Source organism: Myxocyprinus asiaticus, chromosome 30 (assembly GCF_019703515.2).
Source record: "Myxocyprinus asiaticus isolate MX2 ecotype Aquarium Trade chromosome 30, UBuf_Myxa_2, whole genome shotgun sequence".
NCBI lineage: Eukaryota > Metazoa > Chordata > Actinopteri > Cypriniformes > Catostomidae > Myxocyprinus > Myxocyprinus asiaticus.
In genome coordinates, this window is record NC_059373.1 from 9,852,849 (window position 1) to 9,879,684 (window position 26,836).

At 36.2% G+C, this 26,836-nt stretch overlaps 2 protein-coding genes across 7 annotated transcripts; one reads left to right on the forward strand and one right to left on the reverse strand.

Moving 5' to 3' along the window:
* Positions 1 to 9,418: 9,418 nt before the first annotated feature.
* Positions 9,419 to 24,660, forward strand: LOC127421284 (chromosomal protein D1-like). 5 transcript variants are annotated; one of them, XM_051664188.1, is made up of 5 exons: positions 9,419 to 9,532; positions 11,853 to 11,895; positions 12,032 to 13,290; positions 15,390 to 15,425; positions 17,185 to 17,329. In XM_051664188.1, the coding sequence occupies exons 3-4, from the start codon at positions 12,105 to 12,107 to the stop codon at positions 15,401 to 15,403; spliced, it is 1,200 nt and encodes a 399-aa protein (XP_051520148.1). In that variant the 5' UTR covers positions 9,419 to 9,532; positions 11,853 to 11,895; positions 12,032 to 12,104; the 3' UTR covers positions 15,404 to 15,425; positions 17,185 to 17,329. The 5 variants fall into 5 exon arrangements, with proteins under 5 accessions (XP_051520148.1, XP_051520145.1, XP_051520146.1 ...); XM_051664185.1 differs by lacking the exons at positions 15,390 to 15,425; positions 17,185 to 17,329 and adding an exon at positions 24,023 to 24,660; XM_051664186.1 differs by lacking the exons at positions 15,390 to 15,425; positions 17,185 to 17,329 and adding an exon at positions 24,026 to 24,660.
* vamp1a (vesicle associated membrane protein 1a) lies at positions 15,438 to 26,434 on the reverse strand. Of its 2 annotated transcripts, XM_051664190.1 has the most exons (6): positions 26,106 to 26,431; positions 25,760 to 25,775; positions 24,731 to 24,860; positions 23,397 to 23,555; positions 18,857 to 18,908; positions 15,438 to 17,543 (listed from the first exon to the last, which is right to left on the reverse strand). In XM_051664190.1, coding segments are annotated over exons 2-6 (360 nt in total). In that variant the 5' UTR covers positions 25,762 to 25,775; positions 26,106 to 26,431; the 3' UTR covers positions 15,438 to 17,526. The 2 variants fall into 2 exon arrangements, with proteins under 2 accessions (XP_051520150.1, XP_051520151.1); XM_051664191.1 differs by having other exon boundaries at positions 25,760 to 26,434.
* Positions 26,435 to 26,836: the final 402 nt, after the last annotated feature.

Sequence of the window (26,836 nt, forward strand, 5' to 3'; positions counted from 1 at the left end):
ATCGTATCGCTTTTGAAGACATTAATTTAACCACTGGAGTCGTATCGATGAAGTTTATGCTGACTGTCTGTGATTTTTGGAGCTTAAAAAGAGAAATCTCAATTCACTTGCATATCAAGGACCTACTGAGCTAAGATATTTTTACATTTTCCTTCAAATTTGTTCTGGTGAAGAAAGATAGTCATACACACCTGGGATATCATGAGGGTGAGTAAATAATGAGAGAATTTTCATTTTTGGGTGAACTATCCCTTTAATTTTAAAAATTAACAACAGGGCCTAAACTATGCAGTTCAATTGCTATTTATTTAACAAAGAAAAAAATAAACACCACCAAAACTAAAGTAAACTTTAAAGTAAAGGTAAAAGATCGATCGATATACGGATCGTTCAAATGAAGATCGTGATTAATCGGAAGATCTATATTTTTCCCCAGCCCTACTAATAAACACTTATAACCAAGAAACTGTGCCATAAACTCAATAGTCATCATATAGCATCATTTACAATACCATAGTCTAATAGCCGTAAACTGTCAATTGACATTTCAGTGCATCCTATGAAATGGAGTAGCCTGCTGCTTTGTGTAAAACACTACTTTTATTCTTTCTTGGACACAAAGAATTATTTCTATATCTGTTGTGATGACTGTACAATGAACATCTTCTATGACATGTTAATTGTCAAAAAGTTTACCAATATTTTTTTTACCAAACCTTTTTAAGTTATGATACATGCTAATAGACCCAGACCTCAAATTTTAGCTTTGCTTTTGAGTACATTTGAGTACAGTGAATATGGAAGGCGTACATCTTTGTCCCTGAGACCCTTAACCTGTGATGTCTTCAAAGGTCACAGGTTAGGTCCTTGGGAACACAGCTGTATATGCTGAACAGCTATAACATCAATATACAATATATAGACACTGACAAGCCTGATGTTGGCATAATATTTTTGTTGTTTCTGACACCTTATCTAGTGTTACAATGTATCTGATATAGATGCTAATTAAATTCATATATTTTGCTACATTTCTGTTCTTTTTTTAGCATTAAAATGCAACACGTTTTTGTCTCAAGAGTCATATTCATATTCCCCCAGCCCCCTCATTCATTTCTAAATTCTGAACACACCTTGTACTGCGACTGATGTCTCACAAAAACACAATTAGCATGAGTGATTGTTTGACAATGTGACTAAACCTGCCATGCTGCTTCTACTCTTTGTTACCTGAAACAGCCCAATAAATCTCCAAACATCAGTAAAATCAACTTCAGACCACTTTGACGCAGCTGCCGGGGACAGTACCTATTGGCTTACTTTGTGCCCAGACCACTCAGGGCGACCAATCAAAAGCAAGCCTAGGTTCATGACCCCTATACATTTCTCCTGAGGCTGTGATGTGGATCTGCTCTGCGAAACCATTTTACAGGAGAGTCTGCCATCTTGTGCTCATTATTATCAAACACTTTGGTAATGGATGTTGCTCCCAAGCAGCTCATTTCAGACATAAAGTGTTTTTTATTCTTTTTCTGCAATGTGGATAATTACATTTGACAGTGAGCATGAAGTAAACATCTGTAGAGGATGTATATGTGTAATGTTTAATGTAAATTGCCAATTAGATACAGTTTGATACTATTTCTGTAACGTGGGCTATATGACTAATTAAAATGCTGGATATGCAAAGCATTATATTGGTGTTTGCTATTTAATTAAATTACATGCCAGATAAAGCATGTTCAATTTAAGTTGTTCTTATTTTACATTTACATTTATTTATTTTGGACTGGCCACCAGTCCAGGGTGTTTCCCTGCCTTCAGCCTAAGACAGCTGGGATAGGCTCCATCACTACCTGCGACCCTGCATAGGACAAGCGGCTATAGAAGATAGATGGATGGATGAATGGATGGATTTATTTATTTTAGATGCATTCAGTTAGACTTAGTTGAGCATTTTGGTGTAATGTGAAATTAAATATGATATGACTTTTTTACTGTTCTGCATGACAACATCTTTTCTCCCATAAAAGAAACCGTACAGTGGCCTGAAAATCAAGGTGAACCCCTGCCCTGTATGTCTTGATCATGTTATATGCACACATAAAGACTCTGCATCTCATTTTCTCCCAGCCATTTATTGTGTGATGTCCTGTGTTCAACTTCTACCCGATGCCTCAAGTCACGATACAAACTATTATTATACCAAAAGTTCCCCTCACAATTAGCTGGGTTTAAGTATGCAAAGAGAGGCAGGCCTGTTCTTTTTTGCTGGTGCTTGTGTTAAGTCTATGAGACATCAGATATGCAACATCAACTTCCCCATCTGGTATGCAGTAAATTAATTTAACATCTATACCAGAAATCTGTTTATGAACAATGGAAATGAACTTATGAGACCAAGAAACTGGAACACTATAATCAGTAAGTGGTCTCTGAAATGATCTGCTTTAGACAAACACATGCAGAGTCCCAAATAGTCTTCTTTCTGTCTCATTTACTTAATCCTCCCACTACTATCAAGCATGCACAGATTTGGATATTATATTTTAATCAAAGTGATTGGTTCCCCAGCAATAGACAGAGCAGTGACAACATACAATTGTATTGTTGGGAAAGATTGCAACATAAAATCAAGGAGTTCTAATATACTAACTGGAGAAAGGTATCAGTTAGCATTTCCATTATCTTATAGCATTTGCTCGGTTGCCATATTCATCTCTGAAGTATGCAACTTGGATGCTGCAGTCTTTGCTTCTTGGGCACTCCATTCCAAAAACAGTTTTTTAGCCAATCATCTGAACCATAAATGCCATGTTGTAATCTGATAACAATGAAATTAGATACTGTAATATAATTACTTTTAGTCAAAAGTAGTTTTTTCTGATTACAGTTACTGACTTTCAATTAAGTACATTACTCACACATTCCTAAAAAAGTATTATGTAGAATTTTAAACATGCATTATGTTCAAATGTAGGTCTCTTTGCATTTCTATGACAGCTGAAGGGTGTACGCCCCCCTAATAAATCATTGTAAGGGAAAAATGTGTGTTGCCGAGTGTGACTTGAAATGAACAAGGACATACAGACATATTTTGAATTTGTTGAGCAAAAATAAATAAATAAATACATTTAAACCGTAAGTTACTTTTTGTTTTAGAAAGTAACTTAAAAGTATAATAATTTGATTACTTTTTCATGAAGCAATGGGTAGTCTAATTACAATGTTAGAGAAGTAATTTGTAGTGGATTACTTTTTTTTATATATAACTTTCCCAAAACTGGTGACTGATCACTCTGAAACCACATAAAAATGGCATCCTAACAACTCCGATTGGTTGATGGCTCCACGAGAATGCACATAGTCCTAAACCTTTCAGTAGGAACTATCCTACCAGATAGTGTATGAGTTTTGATGTCAAAGGCATCAGACATTGGTTAACATATAAGAGATAAACCTCCAAAAACATTTTCCATTGGTGAAGCATCTACTGTAATGATATTTCTGCAATTTATATTTATAGGGGGCACCTCAACACACTTAGTGAATAGATATCACTTGACAAGAAGGTAGTATTCTATATGACAGTGTGCTTTTATCCACCCTTTTCCTGAACGTGGACTATCAGCGGAGATTATTTAGCAGAGATGGGCCACTCCTATTAAAATGAATGGGAGAAATTGGAACGCTCAACCAAGGAGCTCTGAGCACCCAACGTCCAACGGATGTAGAAAAGAAGTCCTGCCTTACAATTAAAAGAGCTAATCACCTTTTAGATACAGACATCGCCTGTCAATCATCTCGTTAACACATTAGCTATGCACCTTGGGCCAGCTGCACCAGCTATACGTACGTTACAACTTAGCCATGTTGTGGCGTAAATGGGCACTAAGTCACAATTTACGCACTACTAAATATTTGAGCGTTGCACCATTAAACTTAGGTAGAACATAAACCTACGTATAAACTAAATATTTATGGAAGCCTCTGACCAGGAGTAACGGATGGAATATAAAAGCTTTTTTCCATCAATGTTTTGGTTGACAGGCTCTAATCCTTTCGACATATGGTGTTGGCATTTACACTCATTTACATTTACGGGAGAAAACGTTATGTAAAAAAATGACTTCTTCAGCATGAAACCAATCTAAAGGTGCACTTTCCTGTGTACGGTTTCAAGTTTCAACATATACGATATATTTAAGATATTAAAATGAATAAATGTCTATTTTTCCAGCCTGTTGTATTAGTAATTATTTATTTATTGCCCCTGATTCATTTTAGATACAGTTACTGAATATTGTTATTTACACAGGCTAAATATACAAATAATTAAATCTTGTTTTACTAAGTTTTGTATTTTAGTGGGGATATAATTTATTACAGCTGACAGTTACATGAGCAAACAAGGTTTGAACATCAACCGTAACAAGATCAAACCGAAATTCGTGGCTTTTTAACACCTCTGCGCACAAATTTGAAGGCTGCTTATTGGATCAATACAGGTAAACGTCATATTATGCGACTAAGCATTACTTTACGGAGAGGTTACGACCTACTAGTTAAGTCTTGCCTTAAGAACAGGTAGTGCAACCAAATTAAGCACTGACTTAGTTACAAACTAACTAGTAGTTACTAAGCCCTTAGTGTGAACTTTACGTCTCAACTTAAGTGAGACCTTACGCACAGCTGGTGCAACCCTACCCTTATGCGCCAGAGAATATAGCGCACAGCCATCTTAAGAATTTTGTCTTTGATCTTCCGGTCTAGTGTATTCTGTATAGATTTCTGTGGTGTTTATGTCATGTGTAATTAGCTATCGAAATGGATTTACAGGTTATAGAGTTGTCAAAAGTTATCATGAGTATTTTAATGTGTTATGGGGGGTGTCATAACAACTGGAAGCAGAGCTGGGAGATTTTAAAACAAGAGAACTTCGTTCATAAATAAAGATCCTACATTCAGGCTGTGGATGTATTGATATACCTCTGTGCTCACGAAACTCCAAGAGACAACACAAAGTCACTAAAAATATCATTCTGTCATTCACTCATCGCGTTATAGATCAGGTGAGATTTTTTTGAGTGTTAAAGCCGAACGTGGGAGGGGTGCAATACACACACACACACACACACACACACACACACACACACACACACACACTTACACACACGTATGTTTTATTTTATATTGCATTTAGAACTATTTTAATAACATTTAAGCCTCTTTAAAATGTGGCGACAACTTAATTAAAAAAAGTAAATGTAATTTTTTTATATAATGAACTTGCATGTAAAACACCTCACTAGCATTTTTACATAGTAAAGGGGTGCTGTAGACTCACACCATCAACTCTTGGCGAAAAATACTTTCTGTGCTCCCACACATAATCCATTTTTGATCGACCCTCCTCAGTAACATCAATTCAAACAGGAAGTTAGATGATAAAATTCGGAAGAGCGGAGTGCTGAAAAGAGGCTGGGCTGAATAAGGTGAATAATAAAATACAATAAAATTTTTATTTTTATTTTATTTATTTTGTTATTAATATGGGTTAAAGAAGCACAGTTTATGATTCCAGAATTGTCAGATTTTATTGCTGATTTGAAAAATGTTCTTTGTACATAATCTTGACCAACCGTTTTTGAGATTTTGGTCTTTCTCCATTCAAGTAGATGGCTTGCTAGAAAGACTTTGCTATCAGTCTCCACTTTCACTTTCACATTCTTCATTTTTTGTTTTTGCCGATTCGAAATCTTTGTGTATCACCACCTACTGGACAGGGAGGAGAATTTATAGTAAAAAAAGGACTTAAATATTGATCTGTTTCTCATCCACACATATCAGATTGCTTTAGAAGATATAGATTTGACCACTGGACTGGAGTCTTATGGATTACTTTTATGCTGCCTTTATTTGCATTTTGGAGCTTCAAAATGTTGGTACCCATTCAATTGCATTGAATTGACCAATAGAGCTGAAATATTCATCTAAAAACCGTTGTCTGTGTTCAGCAGAAGAAAGTCATTCACTTCTGAGATGGCATGAGTTTGAGTAAATGATGAGAGAATTTTCATTTTTGGGTGAACTATCCCTTTGAGGCCCTGGCACACTCATGGTGATGTGCTTCATTCTTCACTCAGAGCCAAAAAGAAGTTCAAAACAGATGAGCAACAACATACTCTTTGCAAACATTTAGACCCCGGCCACACTGCCGGGAGAAGCATTTAGAGGAGCATTTAAATATGAGGGCGCCCAAGACTACATAGAAAACATCAAGTATTATGACACACATAAAAGCTGTTTTAGCCATCAATGATGATTTAAAGTCATATATACTGTATGCAGTGGAAAATGTGTAAATTGTAATGTTTACCTTTTACATTCACAGCGCTAATGCGCTAACACTCTATACTGTATATTTTCATGTATATTGTAATTATAACAGTGATATGGGTGTATAAAAGAGTGTTAATGGGCAAAATACAGACAATTACTTTGGGCAGATGTGTAAATGGCTTTCGGCTGCAGACGGCACATGAGTGAAGCAGCATATGAAACAACAGGATGAATAGGCACTTTAGAGAATTTTAGTTAATTTGATTCCTTTTGTAGACTAATTAAACAAAAAAATCTCATGACATGTTCTTGGAAAATGTCTCTACACAATGATCGTACAGATGTACTGTAGGTAAATGTGCACCAGCTTGCTAATAACTCTTCATACATAAAACATTTTAAATGAGGAAAAAAATTACTGAGTGAACCTTTAACTGATTGAATGGGAATTAGATGTCACCCTCAAAGTAGGTGGAGCTCCAGGTCACACCTACCGATGACATAGACCAATGGCAGGTGTTTAGCAGCCGGTAAGCTTTCCTGAAAGTTTGCACAGAGGAGCTGTTACGAACCACCGAAATAAACACCTTTGTTTTGGCCAGATTTTGTTCTAAATGACATCACACCCATTCGTTCATCGATTCTGTATGAAGTGTGCAGGGGCCTTTACAGTCTCTTCAATGGGTTGTACTGTTGTTTTGGAACTTTCTGCTTACAAAACATTGAAAAACACATATATCCAAAAAAAAAAAAAAAAAAAAATCATATATATATATATATATATATATATATATATATATATATTTATATAAATAAATAAAAAAATATGCAAACCTGATGTCAGCAAATCCCAACATCTATGATTGACAGGCAGCAAGCATTTCTGATTGGCTTGTGAGGGCGGGCCACTCCTCTGGCACTATTTGTATTTTCTTTTTGAGGCCACAAGGTGACCAGTATGACATCTTGAGACATAGATTTTAGCGATATCTGTTTGGTAACAAGGGCATTTTAAATGTTTTATATATTTTGTATGTTTTTATATGTGTTTTGGAACAGGGTAGCTGGAACAAGCTGGTCAACCAGCTACCCTGTTCCAAAACACAGCTACCAGCTTAAACTGGATTATCCAGCAGGCATATGCATTAAAAAAAATAATAAAAAATTGTTTAATAAATAAATGTACTGCATTTTTAAGGCTGTTACTTTTTTACACTGAGAATTACACATTGTTTCTCAGTAGCCTCAATCTCATTACTGAAAGTTCACTCTTGTGTTCTACTGCTATATGTTGACACACATGATTTGGATCTCTCACATTACATTCACAGAAGCATACCTTGTTTTATTTTATTTTATGTATATTTTCATTATTATTTATTCATGCTTTGCTCTCGAACTGGTACACTCAGCGGCCTTTAAACTTAAAAGAACAGTTCACCAAAAATGAAAATTTGTTAATGATTTACTCACCCTCAGGCCATCCAAGATGTATCTGAGTTTCTTTCTTCATCAAAACAGAATTTAAGATTTTTAGGATTTCATTTCAGGCCTCCTCCTTTAAACAATGCAAGTGAATGTCCTCCATTTTTTGACGGTCCAAAATGCATATTTAGGGTGCATCAAAATAATCCACACGACTCCAGTCGACAAATAAAGTTCTTCTGAACCAAAACGATTGATTATTTTTAGAAACAAAACAATACTTATATACTTTTTAACTACAAATGTTCACTTCTGTACGTCTCTGTGATGTGCGCTCATGAGAGGGATGACGTAAGCTCGTTGGTAAGGACACGCGTCACGTGGAGGAGGAGTCAGGAAGCGCGTCATTGTTTACAAGAGAAACTTGCACAGACCAAGCGCAATTCACCAACCAAAACAGTCACAATAAAAAACATTACTGCAGTAAATAACCATCCTTTTATTTCGGAGCAATGCCGTTGCGTTATCTACTTGTGCTTTTTCTTTAGCAGAAATATATAGGCTATATGACTGTCAGGAATTCAAGCCACACAAGTTGTAGTTAGTGAAACCAAGTGTGAGAGCATTTACTGAGATTCACAGGATTTACAGGGTTTACACAGCGAGATCAATGGTACAGGTGATATCACAGAAGAGAAGCTTCACAAACTTATTTATACAGGCAGTGATGAGCGAGTGAATTGAGTGCAGGTGCAGTGAATTAGAAATCGGGTGATGACATACCTGAGTTCGCTGGAAAAACAGCACGGGTACAGCCGATGAATTCAGATATCGACCCTTTGTTTCTTTCGATGGTCTGAAATCCTTAGGGGTAAAATGTTCACTGCACACCCTCCAACATTTGAGAGAATGTAGGGGTGTACTGATATCCAGGTTCTGCGTGATAAGCCAGAGCTTCAATCGCTCATGATCATGTATAAGCAATCGATGAAAAGTTAATATTTTTTCTGCCGTGCATTTTCTTTGGGGTTTCTGAAGGTTGAAGCATCCAGGATACACACACCAAATGACCATTTTGAACAATACACTTATACAAACACAAATCTACAGCAAAGACAATTAAACTTTTGTACAGCACTGCCCCTCTTGTAAACAATGACACGCTTCCTACCTACTCCTCCACGCGTGTCCTTACCAACGAGTTTACATCATCCCTCTAATGAGCGTGCGTCTCAGAGATGTATGGAAGTGAACATTTGTAGTTAAAAAGTATATAAGTATTGTTTTTAAAAATAATCAATCATTTGTGTTCAGAAGAACTTTATTTGTCGACTGGAGTCGTGAGGATTATTTTAATGCACCCTAAATATGCATTTTGGACCGTTAAAAAATGGAGGACATTCACTTGCATTGTTTAAAGGAGGAGGCCTGAAATGAAATCCTAAAAATCTTACATTTTGTTTTCATGAAGAAAGAAACAGATACATCTTGGATGGCCTGAGGGTGAGTAAATTATCAGCCAATGTTCATTTTTGGGTGAACTATTCCTTTAAGAAGAAGAACGGGTATGCTAGCTGCACCCCAACCCAGTAGGCGGCGCTATGCAATCAACTCTCGAAAGCGAACCAGAGAAGAGAAGGAACTGGCATTGCCTTTCAAATAATCACAGTCGCCCGCCCACTGTCCGATGCTGTTTGCATCGAAAATATTGTCGAATGCATGAAAAAGAACATCTTTGCTGTTTCCCAAGCGCTTTACGAGCAAGGTGCGTTGTGTTTCGAATATTTGCCACTCTCGAATATCATAAGAACGGAAGCAGTGTGTTTTTCCATTGAAAAGTTAATCTTAGTCGGGTTAGCAGGCAGCTAATAAAAAAATTGCCAGTGCCTTACATTTTACCTGGAACTACAAAAGCTCGCGGTATTCACTGCACATGATGGCAGCCAGTCGTCAAGACTCGCTCTGTTATGCGGGTCATATTGCATGCAATAATGTGTGTTTTTAATGCATTTTACAAAATGGTGCTCCATAAAATCTTTTATGCTTAAATTTTGCAATAATGCAAATGCAACAAACGTTAATAGTCTAGGATTCATAAGATCTCGCGGTGGAAAATGGTGCATTTTTTTTATGCTGTTATAATTATGCCCAGTTGCATCCGTTAGGCATGCACAAACAAGCTAGCAACGTGTTTGAACTTCTGTAGCTGATGCTTCCACTGTTGTCTTTAATATATAAAGTTAATATACTTCGTCCTGCAGCTGAATAAAACATCTTCAAACAGCCCTTGAATTGAGCAGAATTCGACCTATCCTATTTTTTAAATAAACTACTTTGCAGATTTTAAGGAAACAGTAATGCCCCTCTGTTTTTGTGAAAAGAAGGGTTTGTTTTAAAAAAAATTTTTTTTGTTTTTTTTGGGTGGGGGTGATTAACTTTAATAAATATAATAATTCTATTGATAATTCGATATTATATTTGATATTTAAATGAATTAATTATAACAATTATCCACTTATACTTTGTGAATGGTTTCTATTAATTTTAAATTAATTAAATTATTAATTAAATTAATTTCTTTTACACTCACAACCAGTCCAGCAAAATGTTTTTGTTTGTGTCCATAATTATTATCAATGACCAAATAACTTTATTTTAAATTTTTATAATATAAATATAGATATGTTGTTGTTCCATATTAGGTTCGTCTTTGTTAATATGTTAGCATTTGGATGTGCTTGACAGTTAAGATGCACTCTTTTGTCTTTTGAACTGCAAAGCTAATAGTGCTTAAATATTATTTAATTGTATAGATCAGCGCCAATTCACCTTAACAGAAATTCATTTTTTCCCCCCCTTTCATCGTAGAATTTTTCAGTTTACTGCAGCATTTCCTTTGTAAACATATTTTTTGTTAATATTACATCAAATAGAAAATAAGATCAGTGCAGTAGTTTACGAACAGACTTCTCACAGGAAAGTTTTTCAAACAATTACCTATTTAAAGCAGTTTTATACATACAGTTGAGGTCAGAAGTTTACATGCACCTTAGCCAAATGTATTTCAGCTCAGTTTTTCACGATTCCTGACATTTAATCAAAGAAAACTTTCCCTGTCTTAGATCAGTCAGGATCACTATTTTATTTTAAGAATTATTTTTTTGGAACAGTGGCTTCTTCTTTGCTGAGCAGCCTTTCAGGTTATGTTGATATAGGACTCGTTTTACTGTGGATATAGATACTTGTCTACCTGTTTCCTCCAGAATCTTCACAAGGTCCTTTGCTGTTGTTCTGGGATTGATTTGCACTTTTCGCACCAAACTGTGTTCATCTCTAGGAGACAGAATGCATCTCCTTCCTGAGCGGTATGATCGCTGCGTGGTCTCATGGTGTTTATACTTGCATACTGTTATTTATACAGATAAATGTGGTACCTTCTGGCATTTGGAAACTGCTCCCAAGGATGAACCAAATTTGTGGAGGTCCACAATTTTTTTTCTGAGGTCTTGGCTGATTTCTTTTGATTTTCCCATGATGTCAGGCAAAGAGGCACTGAGCTTGAAAGTAGGCCTTAAAATACATCCTCAGGTACACCTCCAATTCAGTACACCACCTATCAGAAGCTAATTGTCTAAAGGCTTGACATAATTTTCTGGAATTTTCCAAGCTGCTTAAAGGCACAGTTAACTTAGTGTATGTAAACTTCTGACCCACTGGAATTGTGATATAGTTAATTAAAAGTGAAACAATCTGTCTGTAAACAATTGTTGGATAAATTACTTGTGCTATGCACAAAGTAGATGTCATAAACGACTTGCCAATCTATAGTTTGCTAATATTAAATCTGTGGAGTGGTTAAAAAATTAGTTTTAATGACTTCAGCCTAAGTGTATGTAAACTTCTGACTTCAACTGTAGCAAGCCTATATCAGATAGATGTATCAGTCTGGAATCAATCGAAAAAGCAACTCAGAAAAGCGTTTAAAATATATATATTCAAATAAATATTTAAAAATATCTCTGCTACATTTTGAAAATTGTATGTTGTCTCGATAATAACTCTTTTTCTTAATTTTCTCCTCCAAGACAATACAAGATATTCAAACGGCTTTGGTTTGAGTTAATAGAGGTAAAAATAGGCACAGAAATAGGCCTGATTTAAATATTTTGTTTTATCACCATCTTTTATGTTTCATAATTTTGTATCAAGAAATTTTTTGTGCTTGTCATAACGTGACCTAAATCTTTCATCTCTCTGTTTGCAGAATTTCAGCATCAAACAGACAAGCAAGAGTGGTATTGATAAGACTGAAGTTGTGAGCTTGAAGCAACAACGTGATGGAGGTTGAGAATACAGATGGATCTGAAAACACTGTGTCCAATGGCAGTACCCATCCACCCAAACGTGGCAGAGGCAGACCGCGAGGGTCACTCAATAAGAAATTCACTTATGAAAAAGTGGCAACACAAAATGCCAGGCCATCCAGAAAGGTGGAATTCTTTTCTCCCGAAATAATCATAAGGAAAGTGAAGAAACGTGGTCGCCCAAAGAAAATCAAAATGCGTGGCAGGCCAAGAAAGATCCCGCTTACACCTGAGGAAGTGTCCGAGAAACTTCATAGGTTGAGTACACAGCGGAAACGAAAGCTGTGGAAGCCCCTTGGAAGGCCACGCATTCATCCTATCAAAGAGGGTCCCAAGATCAAAAGGGCAAGAGGAAGACCTCGCAAAAATAAAACCATGACAGAATCGTCAAAAAACGATACACACCAACCTAGTGTTGAAATAAGCCTTGCTGCTGCTGATGGCCCCCCTCCAAAGAGAGGGAGGCCATTGGGCTCATTAAAGAAGAAGAGGGGTCGGCCTGCAGGTTCTACCAAGACTTCACCCACCAAGGTCTCAGATTGGACCCCAAGAAAGAGGGGCCGTCCTCCAGGCTCTGCAAACAAAGTAAAGATTGTAAAACAAGTTGACGGAACACCAAAAAAGAGGGGGCGACCCCCAGGCTCCCAGAACAAAGTGAAGATCATGAAACACGACGACGGAACTCCTAAAAAGAGGGGGCGACCCCCAGGTTCTGGAAAAAAGGTAACGGCAAATAGGGTCGGAGAAGGTGCTCGAAAGAGAGGCCGCCCGCCAGGCTCTGGTAAAACCAAAGTTCATGTATCAGATTCGGCAGATTGTGATCAGGGTAGCTACGCCGCCACCAACGCCAGTGGTCAGCATCGTAAGAGGGGCCGTCCAAGAAAAGCCATGCTAAATGTAGTGACTGAAAAACTCCCCTCTGCGATCACAGAGGAAGACGAGATGGAGAATGATGAACCCTCTCCCAAACAATCCCGTAACTCGGATTCCTCATCACAAATTCCAAATGAGACCGCAGGAGAGGAAAATGGGGCAAGTGAGAACAATGAAGACCCAGAGTATGAAGAAGATGAAGAGGATGACAACAGTGATTCTCCAAAAGTGAACAGCATAAGTGAGAAAGAGATGGGAGAGGCAGCCTCTTTTAGGGTGCAGTCAGGTAAATCAAAAAAAATTAAATAAGATAAGGGGCATCATTGAAATTTGGTGGGTATATTTTTGGATGGGTTTTAATAGGGTACGTCAATATGTGCACTATCTTTTATGCCAGACTGTGCCGAGTGCATTTTATTCTTCTCACTTTGAAATCTAGTGTTAAAGGAGTAGATTACCCAAAATAAAAATTCTGTCATTGAATCACGCTCATGTTGTTCCAAACTTGTATGACTTTCTTTCTTGCATGGAACACAAGAGGAGATGTTGGGAAGAATTAAAGTCGCACAGGTTTGGATCATCATGAGGGTAAGTAAATGACAAAATTTTCATTTTTGGGTGAACTATCCCTTTAACTGATAATTCTGAGTGAGCACAATGATTGGCTTGTAAGGTTGTTTTTTATTTTTTTTGCATGGGAAAAGTATTTTGTCTGCATAAACATTTGTAGCATGCAAAATAGAAGGTCAACTAGGTAGCCAGTTATCATCATGGGATCCAAAAAAACAAACAAACAAAAAATGGTTAGCATTTGTTAACAATGGCTTGTGCCAATCATTTCAAAGCAACTACCAAACAAGACTGTTTCAACTGGAGTAACTTCCTGTGCAGTAGTCCATTTGCACAGGATTTCAGTATGTTGGCTGATTTACATTTTTGTTTGCCCAAATTGGACTGGTAAAGGATTTTAATTGACACAGTAGTTGCTTGGGGTGGGGGGTGGTTGGGTTCAGTGCATCTTTGTAGTAGTTTTAACTATTTTTTTAAACAAACCTTTTATCATTGTCAGTTCATTCATTCTCTGTAAGATTACAAAATGAAGTCAGTCCTGTTGAGTTCAGTGTTTTATAGTGAAAAAGTCCTGTTTTATGCTTTGCATCATTAAATCTTTGTCTGATAAATTGGTCATTTATAGATGTTCATTTGGCTGAAATATTGTGATTGCTTCGTTTTTTTAGACATGCTGTTGTTTGTGAATACACTCAAATTCTGCTTCAACAATAGTCTTGTTGATCCATTTTTTTTTTTTTTTTAACAAATTTTTATTCAAAACAGTTATGGCTTTTTGTATACATTTCTTGTTGTTCTGTCTTTTGTACCTTTTTCATTTAACCAATTTTTTTCTTCATTTGCTTAGGTTGTGTTAAAAAACAGATAGACATGATATGAACGGTACATCTTGATTATTTTGTTCATGTGTTTAATTTTTAATCTGTATTTACCAATAGATGCTAATAACAGGCTGTTTTAGGTGAGATCTTACATTTAGAAATAAAAAAATAAAATAAAAAACACTCTTACGGTTTAGCCATAATGTATTAATTTACGTTAAGTACATGTACACATGCTTTCTAAATTAGGTTCCTCGTGCTGTAGTACAAAACATTTCTCTATCGCTTTGTATAATTCATTTCACTTTGTGATTTTGATAAACAGTGTTGCTGATTAATAACCAAGTAAATCATGACATACTTACCAAGCCTTAGTGTATCATTTTTGTACTTTTTTGTTTGATTGTAAATCGTTATAAACATCTTTAACAGAAGATTTTCTTTAGCAAAAAAAAAAAAAAAAAAAACTGCGTAAGTATTCAAGTAATTGTTATTTGTATAGCGCTTTTCACATTACACATTGTTTTAAAGTAGCTTTACAGAAAATGATGCAGTAATAGAAAATGATGCCGTAATGTCTTGAGTCATAATTGGGTGCTTTAAATGAACAATGTGATTGAAAATCGTGCCCTAAAAAGGATTGTCTTTAGGCCCCCAACGAGCAAGCCAAAGGCGACTGTGGCAAGGAACCCAGAACTCCATAAGTTAATTTATGGAGAAAAAGAACCTGAAAGAAACCAGGCTCAGCTGGGGGTGTATTAAAATTTTGCCTCCCTGAGTGTATTTTCTAATCTCAGTTAGGAAAAATAAATGACTTGATTTCAGAGCGTATACAGTATCTTGAATTATTTTTTTTATTTTTTTTATCTTACTGCCAAATAGTATATTTCAAGTATTAATCTAACAAAAAATAGTTTTGTTTATGCTTAAAATCAGCGGCGTGAGAAAAAATATTACATAAGTAAATGCTTTTTTTTTTTTTTTTCTCTCAAAGGAAGGCTTAGATAAATCTACTGGAAAACAAGAAAAGGTATTTAAAATCTTGATTCAAATGTATTGTTTTTTTTTCCAGCACAAATCTGCATCTGTTCCCCCACCCACTCCCAAATTAAAATACAGAGGGGGGAGTAACAGCATCAGCACTTTATTAGAATCAGCACATGGTGTGCAAGCAGACATGCTTTAAATGAACCACACAAGTTAGCAGCTTGGCTTCAAAATGCTTAGGGACAGGATCTGTTATTTTATGCATCTCTGAAGCACATATTTACACAAGTTGCATAAAATACGATGTATTAAGGAATCTATGTGGGGAAATTACATTCACTGCTCTGCATTAGATTTGCAATTTGAATTAATCCTTAATGTTTGATTCACACATGATGATCTTGCATTAAATTCCAAGTGAAATACATATCAACAGAGCAAATTTTCTCATAGATGCTGGACAATATGTCCTTAACACTCAAAAAAATGCTAACATTTGTCATCTGTCAAATTTATATTCACTATAATGATGATGGTTAAAGTGCCCATTTAATGTATATTAAACAAACACATGCAGAGGTGCATCCCTGAACATTGTCGTCTCCACTTCTGATTAGGAATCTGCTCCCATAGTAATCCCAAATACATTACTCGAACACATTTAAATTAATCACATTTCCATTTTTCTGTCAAATACATGTTCGGTCAATCCAAAGACATTTCATGGTGCCGGTGAAGTCGGTTGGTGCAAGTGTTTAATTCACTTAGGATAACTGAATTTTGAAATAATAATAATAATAAACATTTTGCCATTTATTTGACCCAATTCCCGCTTGTAGTTCATTATGTTTTGCATTATGTATATAGCAACTGCAAAGCAGTCATTTAAACATTAGTTCATTTATAGCCTAACTAATATAACAAAATTTTTCATTTACCATTAAATAAATCCACAACATATGGAATTGTAATTTGTGTGACCACAGTGTTACAATAAGCATCAGGGAAAAATAGTGAAGACATTGGAAAAAAACACATATGCACACACACACAAATAATACCATAAGTAGCTGTATTACCTCATATTTAATTGTGGTCACTGCTTGAATATTTAAATGTATCTTTATTTTAGACCATGCGTTGCGATCTTAATTTTATACCATGTTATGCAATTTATTTCAATCCTAGTTTTTCATCTATGATCTTTTGCACACTGATCTTTTGGCTGACATTAACAATGCATAAAAGCACGAGAGTGCCAATCTATGATCAGATATTCCCCTCTATGTGGACTGCTGACTCCAAGTACAAAGAACATCATCCAACCTTTCCCCTAAACATTTGGATTCTTTGAAATATTTTTTAGCCCTAAGAATTAAATTAGCGTTACTAGTCCCACATCCATGAAATGTTTTTCATTATGATATGGAAGGAAATGACCGATACTAAATTTGCACTGTCACTCTAAGACATTTAATACTCATGGTGACAGATCTCTACCTCTGTCTAAAATCATTCAGTGTTTTTGAGGTCGCTCCGGTATAAGGGGAAATTAAAGGAAAACTAAGCTCATCTTTGAACGCAATCAAATCAAAAAAAAATCTATGAAGTCAATTTCATTCAAATTACACTAATATCTCTTATTGCAGTTTCACTTTGTTAACCCATGAAATTGTAAAAATAAGACCACAATGGCCATTTCTAGGTAAAGTGGTGGCATTTGGCATCTGTGCATAAATGTGTTACTTGACCTATTCTTAAACTCAAACTTAATGATCTTTGTTTTTCTTTTTCCTCTCTAGTTAATCATTGATTCATTTGGACTACAAAAACATTACAAATCTATGTTATTGCATCACTAATTTTTGGCCCGAAAAAGACCAAAGACATTCTCAAATCTAAAACCATAGATATTCCTAACCGAAGGAGTTTTTGAGTAAGCTCGGGCACTGTTGCAAAAGCACTCAAGAGGTACAAAGAAATGCAGTGACAGACAAAGGGAGGGAGAGGCACTGCGTCAATGACTGCACACACACTGTGGATTCAATGAAAGGCATTGGTGGGGAGAAAAGGAGGGGTGGAGTTCACACAAAGCTCGGGCCCTGCTGCCAGAGTCTCCTGTCCTTGTGTGTCCCCAGAGAGGCTCAGTAGTAGAAGTACACTGTTGAAAAAGACGACATGTGATTAAATGACTGGTTGGTCTTGCGTGTTTCAGGAAATAATTGAGCTTTTATATTTAAAGAATGAATTGTCTATATCTCGGCTTATCTATACAATCAGTGATGGACCTCAGTCAGGGTAGATGCAATATTTAATTTAACACTCGTGAAAATAAAGCTGTGAGTTACAGGCGTACAGTACATTCAATAGGTTGGACTTAATGCACTTGTCTAACCTAATTTTTACAACCTACTTTTTCCAGATATTGTTTCTACTGGAAATTCTTTGGAAAGACATATTTGTAACGTTTTGTTGCTTGAATGATCGCTAACAAGTTACAAAGTGGTACAACACATAGAATGGACTATACTTTTATCCCTCACAGTCTTGTTTTCATTTGCATTTAATTAAATACGGCATTTACCCCAATAAAGGTCTATGGGCTTGAATTTTTAAGTATTTGATTGTGAATATGGCAACACAGTATATGTTTTTCAGTTTAGCATCATAATAAGCACACAATTTTTTATTTTTTTTTTACATTTTAGAATAATAGTAAAGTCATTAAAACTATGGAATAACATAAATGGAACTATGGGAATTATGTTGTGACTAAACAAAATCCAAGATAAATCAAAACTGTGTTATATTTTAGACATGTACTCTTGACATTTTCTCAACCAACTTCTTGAGGTATCACCCTGGGATGCTTTTTAAACAGTATTGAAGTAGTTCCCATCTATGTTGGGCACTTATTGGCTGATTTTCTTTATTATTTGGTCCAAGTAATCAATTTCAAAAACTTTTTTTTTATTTTTATAAAATTTTAGTTTTATAATGAAATAATTATAATATTTTGGCACAATTATATTTTTGTCTACAAAACTAATTTCAAACAGTTAAGCATACGCCTTCAGATCAAAAGATTTTTAAGATCATGAGAAACATTTCAGTCATGTGTTTCAAAACTATTGACCGGTAGTGTATCTATACACTGGCGGCCAAAAGTTTGGAATAATGTACAGATTTTGCTCTTATGGAAAGAAGTTAGTGCTTTTATTCACCAAAGTGGCATTCAACTGATCACAATGTATAGTCAGGACATTAATAACATGAAAAATTACTATTACAATTTGAAAAAAGTAATTTTTGATCAAATCTAGACTTGGTTTCCAGCATATATATATATATATATATATATATATAAACATTATAGATATATACAGTGTATGTATTTATAAATGACTTACTAACAATGAAATAGTGACAATCATTTGTGTTTGTGTAATAACATTACAGTGAGTGTCTACTTACTGAAAACAATACCCATTAAGATGACGCCAATAATGCCCATCATGATCATCATCTATAAAGGAAAAAGAAAAAAAATTTATCCAACACCCTGTACAGTAAAATAAAGCTTTACGAAATACATATTTCACATAAAAATGACAGGATGAACATTAATGTCTATACCTTTGTGTTCATGTAAAACAATCTGTTTAGATTTTTTATGAATTATTATTTTTTTCACAGTAATCTATTTCAATCAACGTTTCAGCTCCATTTCAAGCAAGTGTAGCACTATGTCACAAAGGCTTGGAAAGTATAAAAATAGAACGTCATAAATATGTGAAATGAACCATACATATTTAGTTACTATATGATTTATTCAAACCTATTGTAATTGGAATATTATGATTCCTATTATAAAATATTCTTAGATAAGAACATTTGAGTTGTAAGCAATTTTTTCATGGAAAGTATGCAAAATATTTTCCTACTCCCTTAAAGATATTAATGAAATAAGTGCCCTGAGATATCTCACTGGTCTCTGTGACAGATGTAAACTTTGCAAACAGCAAACAAAAATTTGTCCGCGGACACTGACACTTTTCACCTTTCAATAATTTTGCTCATTCTCATAGTGCTGTATTTGAGGCTGTGATTTATAATGTTTGTCAGTTGAGGGCGCTATTGTGCCACTGTTGAATTTGACAGCCACAGGAACAAACAATGCTGCTCTTTTGCTCGGTTTTGGTCTCAAAATTATCTTTGGCGGGCGTGGTTTTGGAAATGCCTGGCTAATTCAACGGCTCAGTCACGTGAAAGCTTCAAACGCTAAAATCGCTTACAGCACCTTTGATGATATACTGTAGGTGTTGCAATTAATTAGATTGTTCTAATCTTAAACATACTTTAACTTCTCTACCTGTTTATGTCTGCACTTCAATACGGCAATGGAGAACAGTATTTGAGACATAAAATGTATACACCTCCTTGATTGATGCCTTAATTAGTTTCATTTAAAAATAATTAAAAAAAAGACTCTTACATGTGCACTGCTTTAAAGCTGAATTATGTAACTTTTTCAGTGTTAAAATACTTCCTTCTATCCCAGCTTAATGTGCAGAGACAACAAAAAAGTCATTCAGAGGTTAATTTTCTCAAAAACTGTAAGTGCTTTGTCTCTGTGGCATTATAAAATTTGTGTGTTTGTTTAGAGCTACCCGCTTAGTCCCGCCCCAACAACGCTACTCAACCAATGGTGTCAGTTGGGGGGCGGAATTATCTGATGGTTCGAACAACAGCAGACGAGGGGCGTATCTGGAAAGCTGCAATTCCGTTTGGTGGCGCTAGTTTAGCAGAAATTACATACTTCAGCTTTAAGAACCATTGCTGATTTCCGTATATGCTTACTTCCTGTATACATTTCTTACTGACTCTATATCTTGTTGGGGAACAAAACATTTAGGTAACACTTTACAATAAGGTTCTATTCATTAACATTAGTAAATGCATTAGGTATCATGAACAAACAATTAACTATATATATATATATATATATATATATATATATATATATAAAATTGTTTTTACAGCATTTATAAATCTTTGCTAATGTTAGTTAATAAAAATTAAATTGTTCACTGTTAGTTCATGTTAGTTCATAGTGCATTATCTAATGTTAACAAATACAACTTTTGATTTAAAAAATGTATTAATATGTGTTTAACATTAAGATTAGTATATGCTGTAAACGTTTTGTTCATTGTTAGTTCATGATAAATAATATTCTTAACTAATGGAACCTTATTGTAATGTGTTACCAACAATCTTTTGTTCTCCGACAAAGATGCTTCACTTGAAATACAGACAAAAACTGCAGAAAAGAAAGGCTTTGAAGAACTGCAATAAGAGAGGCATAAAGAAGAGAAAATAAGATGTGGAGAGGCGGGACAAAATGAGTGAGATTAAAGGTGGGACGTTTCTATGAAAGAAGGGGGAGCTGTCAAAGGATACGGAATATGAAATGGATATGGAAAAAGTGTATGTCACCGAGCGCATGTGTCAGAGAGTGAGAGATGAAAGGGAATGAATAGAGAGGATTACATCAGAAGTCACATCTGGGTTTTAATCCAGCAATGCTGTAATCCAGATTGGGGCTAGAAGCCCCCTCACCCCACCTCCGCACTGAGATTCGATTGAACGGGCAGCTGTTCAGCTATCTGGGGCGGGCTGTGGGGGGTTGGTGGAAAGGAGTAATACATTTATGCTGTGCAGAGGGGAGGAGAATGAGGGGGGCTTACAAATGTATGCTGAGGGATAGATTGACAGATACTGTAGCTGGATGGAGGGATAAAAATGTAGTATTTAAAGTGAGGTTGTCAGGCGTGTACTAGATAAACACAACACATCTGAAATGTCTCTCACTTAGAACAAGGCAGAGATTTTATGAGTGAAAAAAGTAAGTTAAATTACAATAAAAATTCTCTATCAATAGTCTAAAAATATTTAATTTATAAATCATTAAAAATACAAAAATATCCAAATCCATGGTTCACGGATATAAACACGGAGACAGTGCACAACAGCGAAAGTCGCCGGGGCAGTGCGCGTTGATGGAAGAACTGTCAGACAGCTAACTGGAGGGGGGGGCCAGCTGAATCCGTTTAGTACTGGGCCCAAGAATTTCTAACTGCAGCCCTGATTAAGGCTTAAAAAAAAAAAATCATTGCGAGTTCTCAATAATTAATGCACAAACAAATGTTAATGAATAGAACCTTTTTGTAAAGTGTTACCATTTTATCGGTATGTATTGTTCCCTGGGATATTGAACCCATTCTCTACCAGTTGAGCTACAGGAACCAGTAACTTACTTTTTAACTCCTGCTAAATTTCTAATGTTGGAAAATAAACATGTAACCCAATAGATTTTATGAGCTATGGAAATTGGTACTTGAGGCCAAGGATTCCAGCTACGTATGAAGAATACACAACAATCACCTCAAACGACTGTTTTTGACAAGGAGAAGTCCCGGGATCAACATTGCAAGGAACCAGACAGGTATTATGGTTAGGTTTGGGATTTGGGCTAGGGTTAAAGGCATGAACAAAAATGTTCTCAAATTATAATTTTAGGAATAGTTATGGTTTTGAATGGTTATGTTCTTTGAATGTTTTCAATCTGGTTTCCGTCCTCTACACAGCACTGAGACTGCACTCATCAAAGTTGTTAACGATCTACTGATGGCTGCAGACTCTGGAGCCATCACTTTCCTGGTCTTTTTAGACATCAGTTCTGCTTTTGACACTATCTCTCATAGCATACTCATCGCTAGGCTCTCTGCAATTGGCATCTCAGGCACTGCTCTGTCCTGGTTCATCTCTTACCTCTCTTGCCACCAACACTACATTTCTATTTGTCCGTATAAATCAAATTCTGTTCCTGTTTCTCAAGGTGCAGGGTTCTGTACTTGGTCCTTTGCTCTTCATCACCTATATGCTTCCTCTAGGTCACATTATTTGCCATCATGGCCTCAACTTTCAATGCTATGCTGATAACACTCAACTTTATATCAGCTCTAAGCACACTGCCCCATTCCCCACAAGTTCCCTCTCTGAATGTATTAAAGACATCAACTCATGGATGATCAGTAACTTTCTAAAACTCAACACTGATAAAACTGACATACTGATAGTTGGGTCTCCAAGTGTTTTATCACGTCTCCCTGATCAGTTGGTCGGTATTAATGGTGTCCTGGTCAGACCCTCTGCTATTGTTCATAATCTTGCCATTATCATTGACCCCACACTCTTTCCACACTCACATCTCCTCTCTCACAAAAACTGCTTTCTATCATCTACGTAACATTGCGCGACTCCGCCCCATTGATGCAGAAACTCTTGTTCACGCATTTATTAATTCTAGACTTGACTATTGTAATGCCCTCTTTTCTGGCCTCCTGACTAAAACAATAAACAAACTTCAATACATCCAGAATTCAGCAGCTAGGGTTCTCACCTACTCAAAGAAATCCTCTCACATCACTCCCATACTTTGTAGGCTACACTGGTTACCTGTCTCCTATCGTATCCAATACAAAATTCTCCTTACAACATTCAAAGCTTTACATGTTCTTGCCCCCTCATACTTCACTGACCTCGTATGCTGCTATACCCCACTACGCTCACTCAGGTCATCTGATTTGGGCCTATTATTAATTCCACATTGCAAGCTGACCTTACTAGGTGGTAGGACTTTTTGCACACTTGCCCCTTCGCTTTGGAACTCTATCCCTCAGTCTCTCCGTGATCACACCTCCATACATGATTTCAAATATTTTTGTTTTTTTTAACTCTCATCCTGTAAAGCGACCTTGAGTTTGAAGAAAGGCGCTATATAAAATAAATGTATTATTATTATTATGGTTAGAGTTAGGAGTAAGAACAGCGTTTGGCCTTTGACGGGTTGATAGGAATGTTGTTCCAGGGCAGATAAAGGATGCTGATCAGGAACATATAATATTTTGAAAAACATCTATAACCAGATTGCATATTTCTCAGAGCGCACCTTAGCATTCTTCCACCAGTACTTGTTTTTCAGTTTGGCTGCACTGCTCTCAAACTGTGATGCTCCGGCCTGCAGCGCATCTGCCCGGTCATCGAGCTCTGACAGCTTCTGATCTCTCTCCAGAACCTTGTCCACATTCACACGCATGATATCCACCACCTGACCACATTGATAGAAGATACAGTACAGATTTAGCATAGTTTGAAAAATCAGCAATATGACATCATCACAATTCATCAAAGAGGGATGACTAATTGAAAGTCTAACATAAGGCTGAGATTATTTAGCAGAGACGGGCCACTTCTATTAAAATGAATGGGAGAAATTGGAACATTCAACCAAGGAGCTCTGAGTACCCAACGGTCAATGGATGTAGAAAGGAAGACACGCCTTACAGTTAAAAGAGGCAATCACCTTTTAGATACAGACATCACCTGTCAATCAACTCTAGAACGCGCATGCGCATTAGCAATACAAGCCGGAAAAATATAGTTTTTTAAAATAATATGAGGTAAAGAATCACAATTTATGATGTTAGTATTGTCAGATTTTATAGCTGAATTGAAATATGTTCTTTGATTGTAATCTTGTCAGTTTTTTGGGATTTTGGTCTTTCTCAATTCAAGTAGATGGGAGCTGCACTGTCATGACTGGAAATAGCCTCCCTAGAGCGTTCCGAAGATGGCCGGCAGTGGACTGACTTGCTAGAAAGACTTTGCTGAAGGTCACTTATACTGGAAATTTCTGAACGTCTCTATAGATGCTCAACAGGGATAGGACTGTCTGCAAATATCAGGCAAATACTGAATATTTTATGACACCCTAGTGGATATCTCAATATCTCAAAGATTGAAGTTAACCTCCTTGTGGTAATCTGTAAGTAGATGTTTCATTTTACATAACCCTTTATCACTGTTTATGTCATCTGACTGACTCCCCCATTGCAATGCATAATGGGTACCTATTACTACTACTACATAACTTTCATGTAAAACTTGAGCGGTATATACAATATACTGATTATTTTGAATATAACAAATATCAGATGTTAAAATAATTTAAACTTGAAACGTATTGATGTGCATTATTATGTAGCTTGGCCTTCTCTTCAACTTCTGTATTTGTCTTTTGTGCAAAATATCTTTGTGTTCTGTCTAATTTACTATGAACAATAACCATTTGTATTTTGTCATTTCTACATTTTACTTTTGTTGTTTTAAGTCTTGTTGGAACACAGAAAGCTCAAGATTCACTTAGTCCAAATGTTTTTTTTTTATTTTACTTATTTATTATTATTTTTATATCTCAAACACAGAATTAACACTATTAGTTACCTCATCCACTTGGGCCTGTGTCTGTTGCAGACGACGGTTGCTGGTGAGGTTGGGGGGTGCATTGGGTGCACCCCCCTCGCCCTCTGGGGCCCCTGGGGCTCCAGGGCTCGCAGCAGCATCCGAGGCAGACCTGAAGGAAGAGGGGACGTGCGTTGATTTGACCATGATGTGTCAAGGCCTCAGTTTTTAGGGCCTTTCGATTTTACTTTGCACCACAGAAACAGATTCGATCAAATTTGAGTCTTGTCAAATGCTCAGTACATCTAAAAATGTAACATTCTTATGCATAATGTTAGATTAGATTTCAGTGGCCTTTCATTTCTAAAAGTAGTATTCTGATCTATGTTGAGGGGGAGAGATTTTAATTAGTCAAGTCATTTTTATTTGTATAGCGCTTTTCACAACAGACGTCATTTCCAAGCAGCTGTACAGGAACTTATGCTATAACAAGAAAAAAAGGCAAAAGACAATAATGTGTCATTGTGCTGTTTGATAAAAATAATATTTGTTTTTAGGCCCCCCAGTGATTAGGTCTGCTCATCCTAATGCAGTAGGCCATGACGAAGTCAAAGCTCATTAAAAATCTTGGTGTAAGACATTATAAAAAATACAAATTACAATAGAAAAGTTAGTTTTCAAGAAAACAAATAATGGTATTAATAAACCTGCACTTGAACCGCTTTCAATGAAGTAACAGGTCTGCAGTATGAAGTTTTCTGGACGCTGGAGCTCGATGCAATTTCATCTAAATTCCGGTAGATGGAGCCCAACTCAAATCTACGCAATTTATTTATGTTGTATAAAAATAAATTATGTTTAACTTAAAAAAACAAACGCAGAAATTAACTTTACATTTGGTAAATATAGCGTTTTACAAACCCAGCTCGTCAAATAAAAATACAATTACAGGGTAAAAAAAAATTATTGAAAAACACCAACTTAAAAATACTGACTAAACAGAAAAAGCTTAAGTTTTTAAAGCTTTAAAGCAGGCAATTATTTTAAACAGTAGTTATACAATGTACTCACATCTCGTTGGCAGGTGCTTTATAAAACAGATCGTCGTCACCCGAGGAGGCAGAGAGAGATAGACAGAGAGAGAGAGAGATAGTGAGTGAGTGAGAGAGAGAGAGAGAGATAGTGAGTGAGTGAGAGAGAGAGATAGACAGAGAGAGAGATAGAGAGAGAGAGAGAGAGAGAGATAGATTAGTAGTCAAAAGCCAAATTTATATTGTACAAAAACGTACGCAGATAACAAAAAACACGCGTTCCTCGTAATAAAAACGACTTTAAATTAATGCAGTGTAATATTCCCTTGAGGATGCTGGCATGAACTGATGTCTGTACCGCGTCATCACAAAAAGTGCTGCATTACCGAAAGAGCCTCACGCGACAAAAGCCTCCTCGAGACACAAATCCAACCCGCTGCTTTCCGTAGGAAGAGCTTCTGTCCTTTTATCACGCTGGGTGCGTTTATTTTATACTCCTGTGAAAATGCGTTTAAATATATACGCTGTGAAGTGACGGCTTAATAAAAATGACACTCTTCAACTTTTGTTAGGCTGTTAGAAATAGCAGTAAACCGAAAGACAGGAGCATGACTGTACGCTTTATACGGAGCAGATTAAAACGACCAGAATTTAGCGGGACTGAAAAAAATAGTAGTCCGCATGAAAATGTGTATATGCCTGAGTGAGAGAGAGACAATGGGAGGGGAAGTGAGAGAGATCACGACCACTTTCAGTCAGTGACACTCTTCTCTCTCTCTCTCTCTCTCTCTCTCTCTCTCTCTCTCTCACACACACACACACACACACACACACACACCCACCTCCCGCCCCTCACAGTAACGTTAACGGGACAGCACTGCGGTGGTTGTGCACAATGTGGCTACACTTCCAAACCCCCTCACAGTTCTTGGATTTAACCAACTGATTTTGACGAAAGAAAAGTCGGTCCACTCGTTCCGATTTCACTGTGAGATAGGCTGATTTAACTAGGAAACAGAGGAGAAAAACAGTAAAAGCCCTATTGTACGTAGATCAGCATCATCTCAGAAGTGACGCATATAACAATTCCTCTGGTACACAATATATTCTGTCAACT

What these genes read in the sequence shown, in the direction of transcription:
- vamp1a (XM_051664191.1), bottom strand. An exon ending in CACAGGCCCAAGTGGATGAG is followed by an intron (nt 23,556 to 24,730) that starts GTAACTAATAGT and finishes CAATGTGGTCAG; the next exon opens with GTGGTGGATATCATGCGTGT. An exon ending in ACTGGTGGAAGAATGCTAAG is followed by an intron (nt 18,909 to 23,396) that starts GTGCGCTCTGAG and finishes TTTCCTTTATAG; the next exon opens with ATGATGATCATGATGGGCAT.
- LOC127421284 (XM_051664185.1), top strand. Translation starts at nt 12,105, where the DNA reads ATGGAGGTTGAGAATACAGATGGATCTGAAAACACTGTGTCCAATGGC. An exon ending in CTCTTTTAGGGTGCAGTCAG is followed by an intron (nt 13,291 to 24,022) that starts GTAAATCAAAAA and finishes TCTCAATTCAAG; the next exon opens with TAGATGGGAGCTGCACTGTC.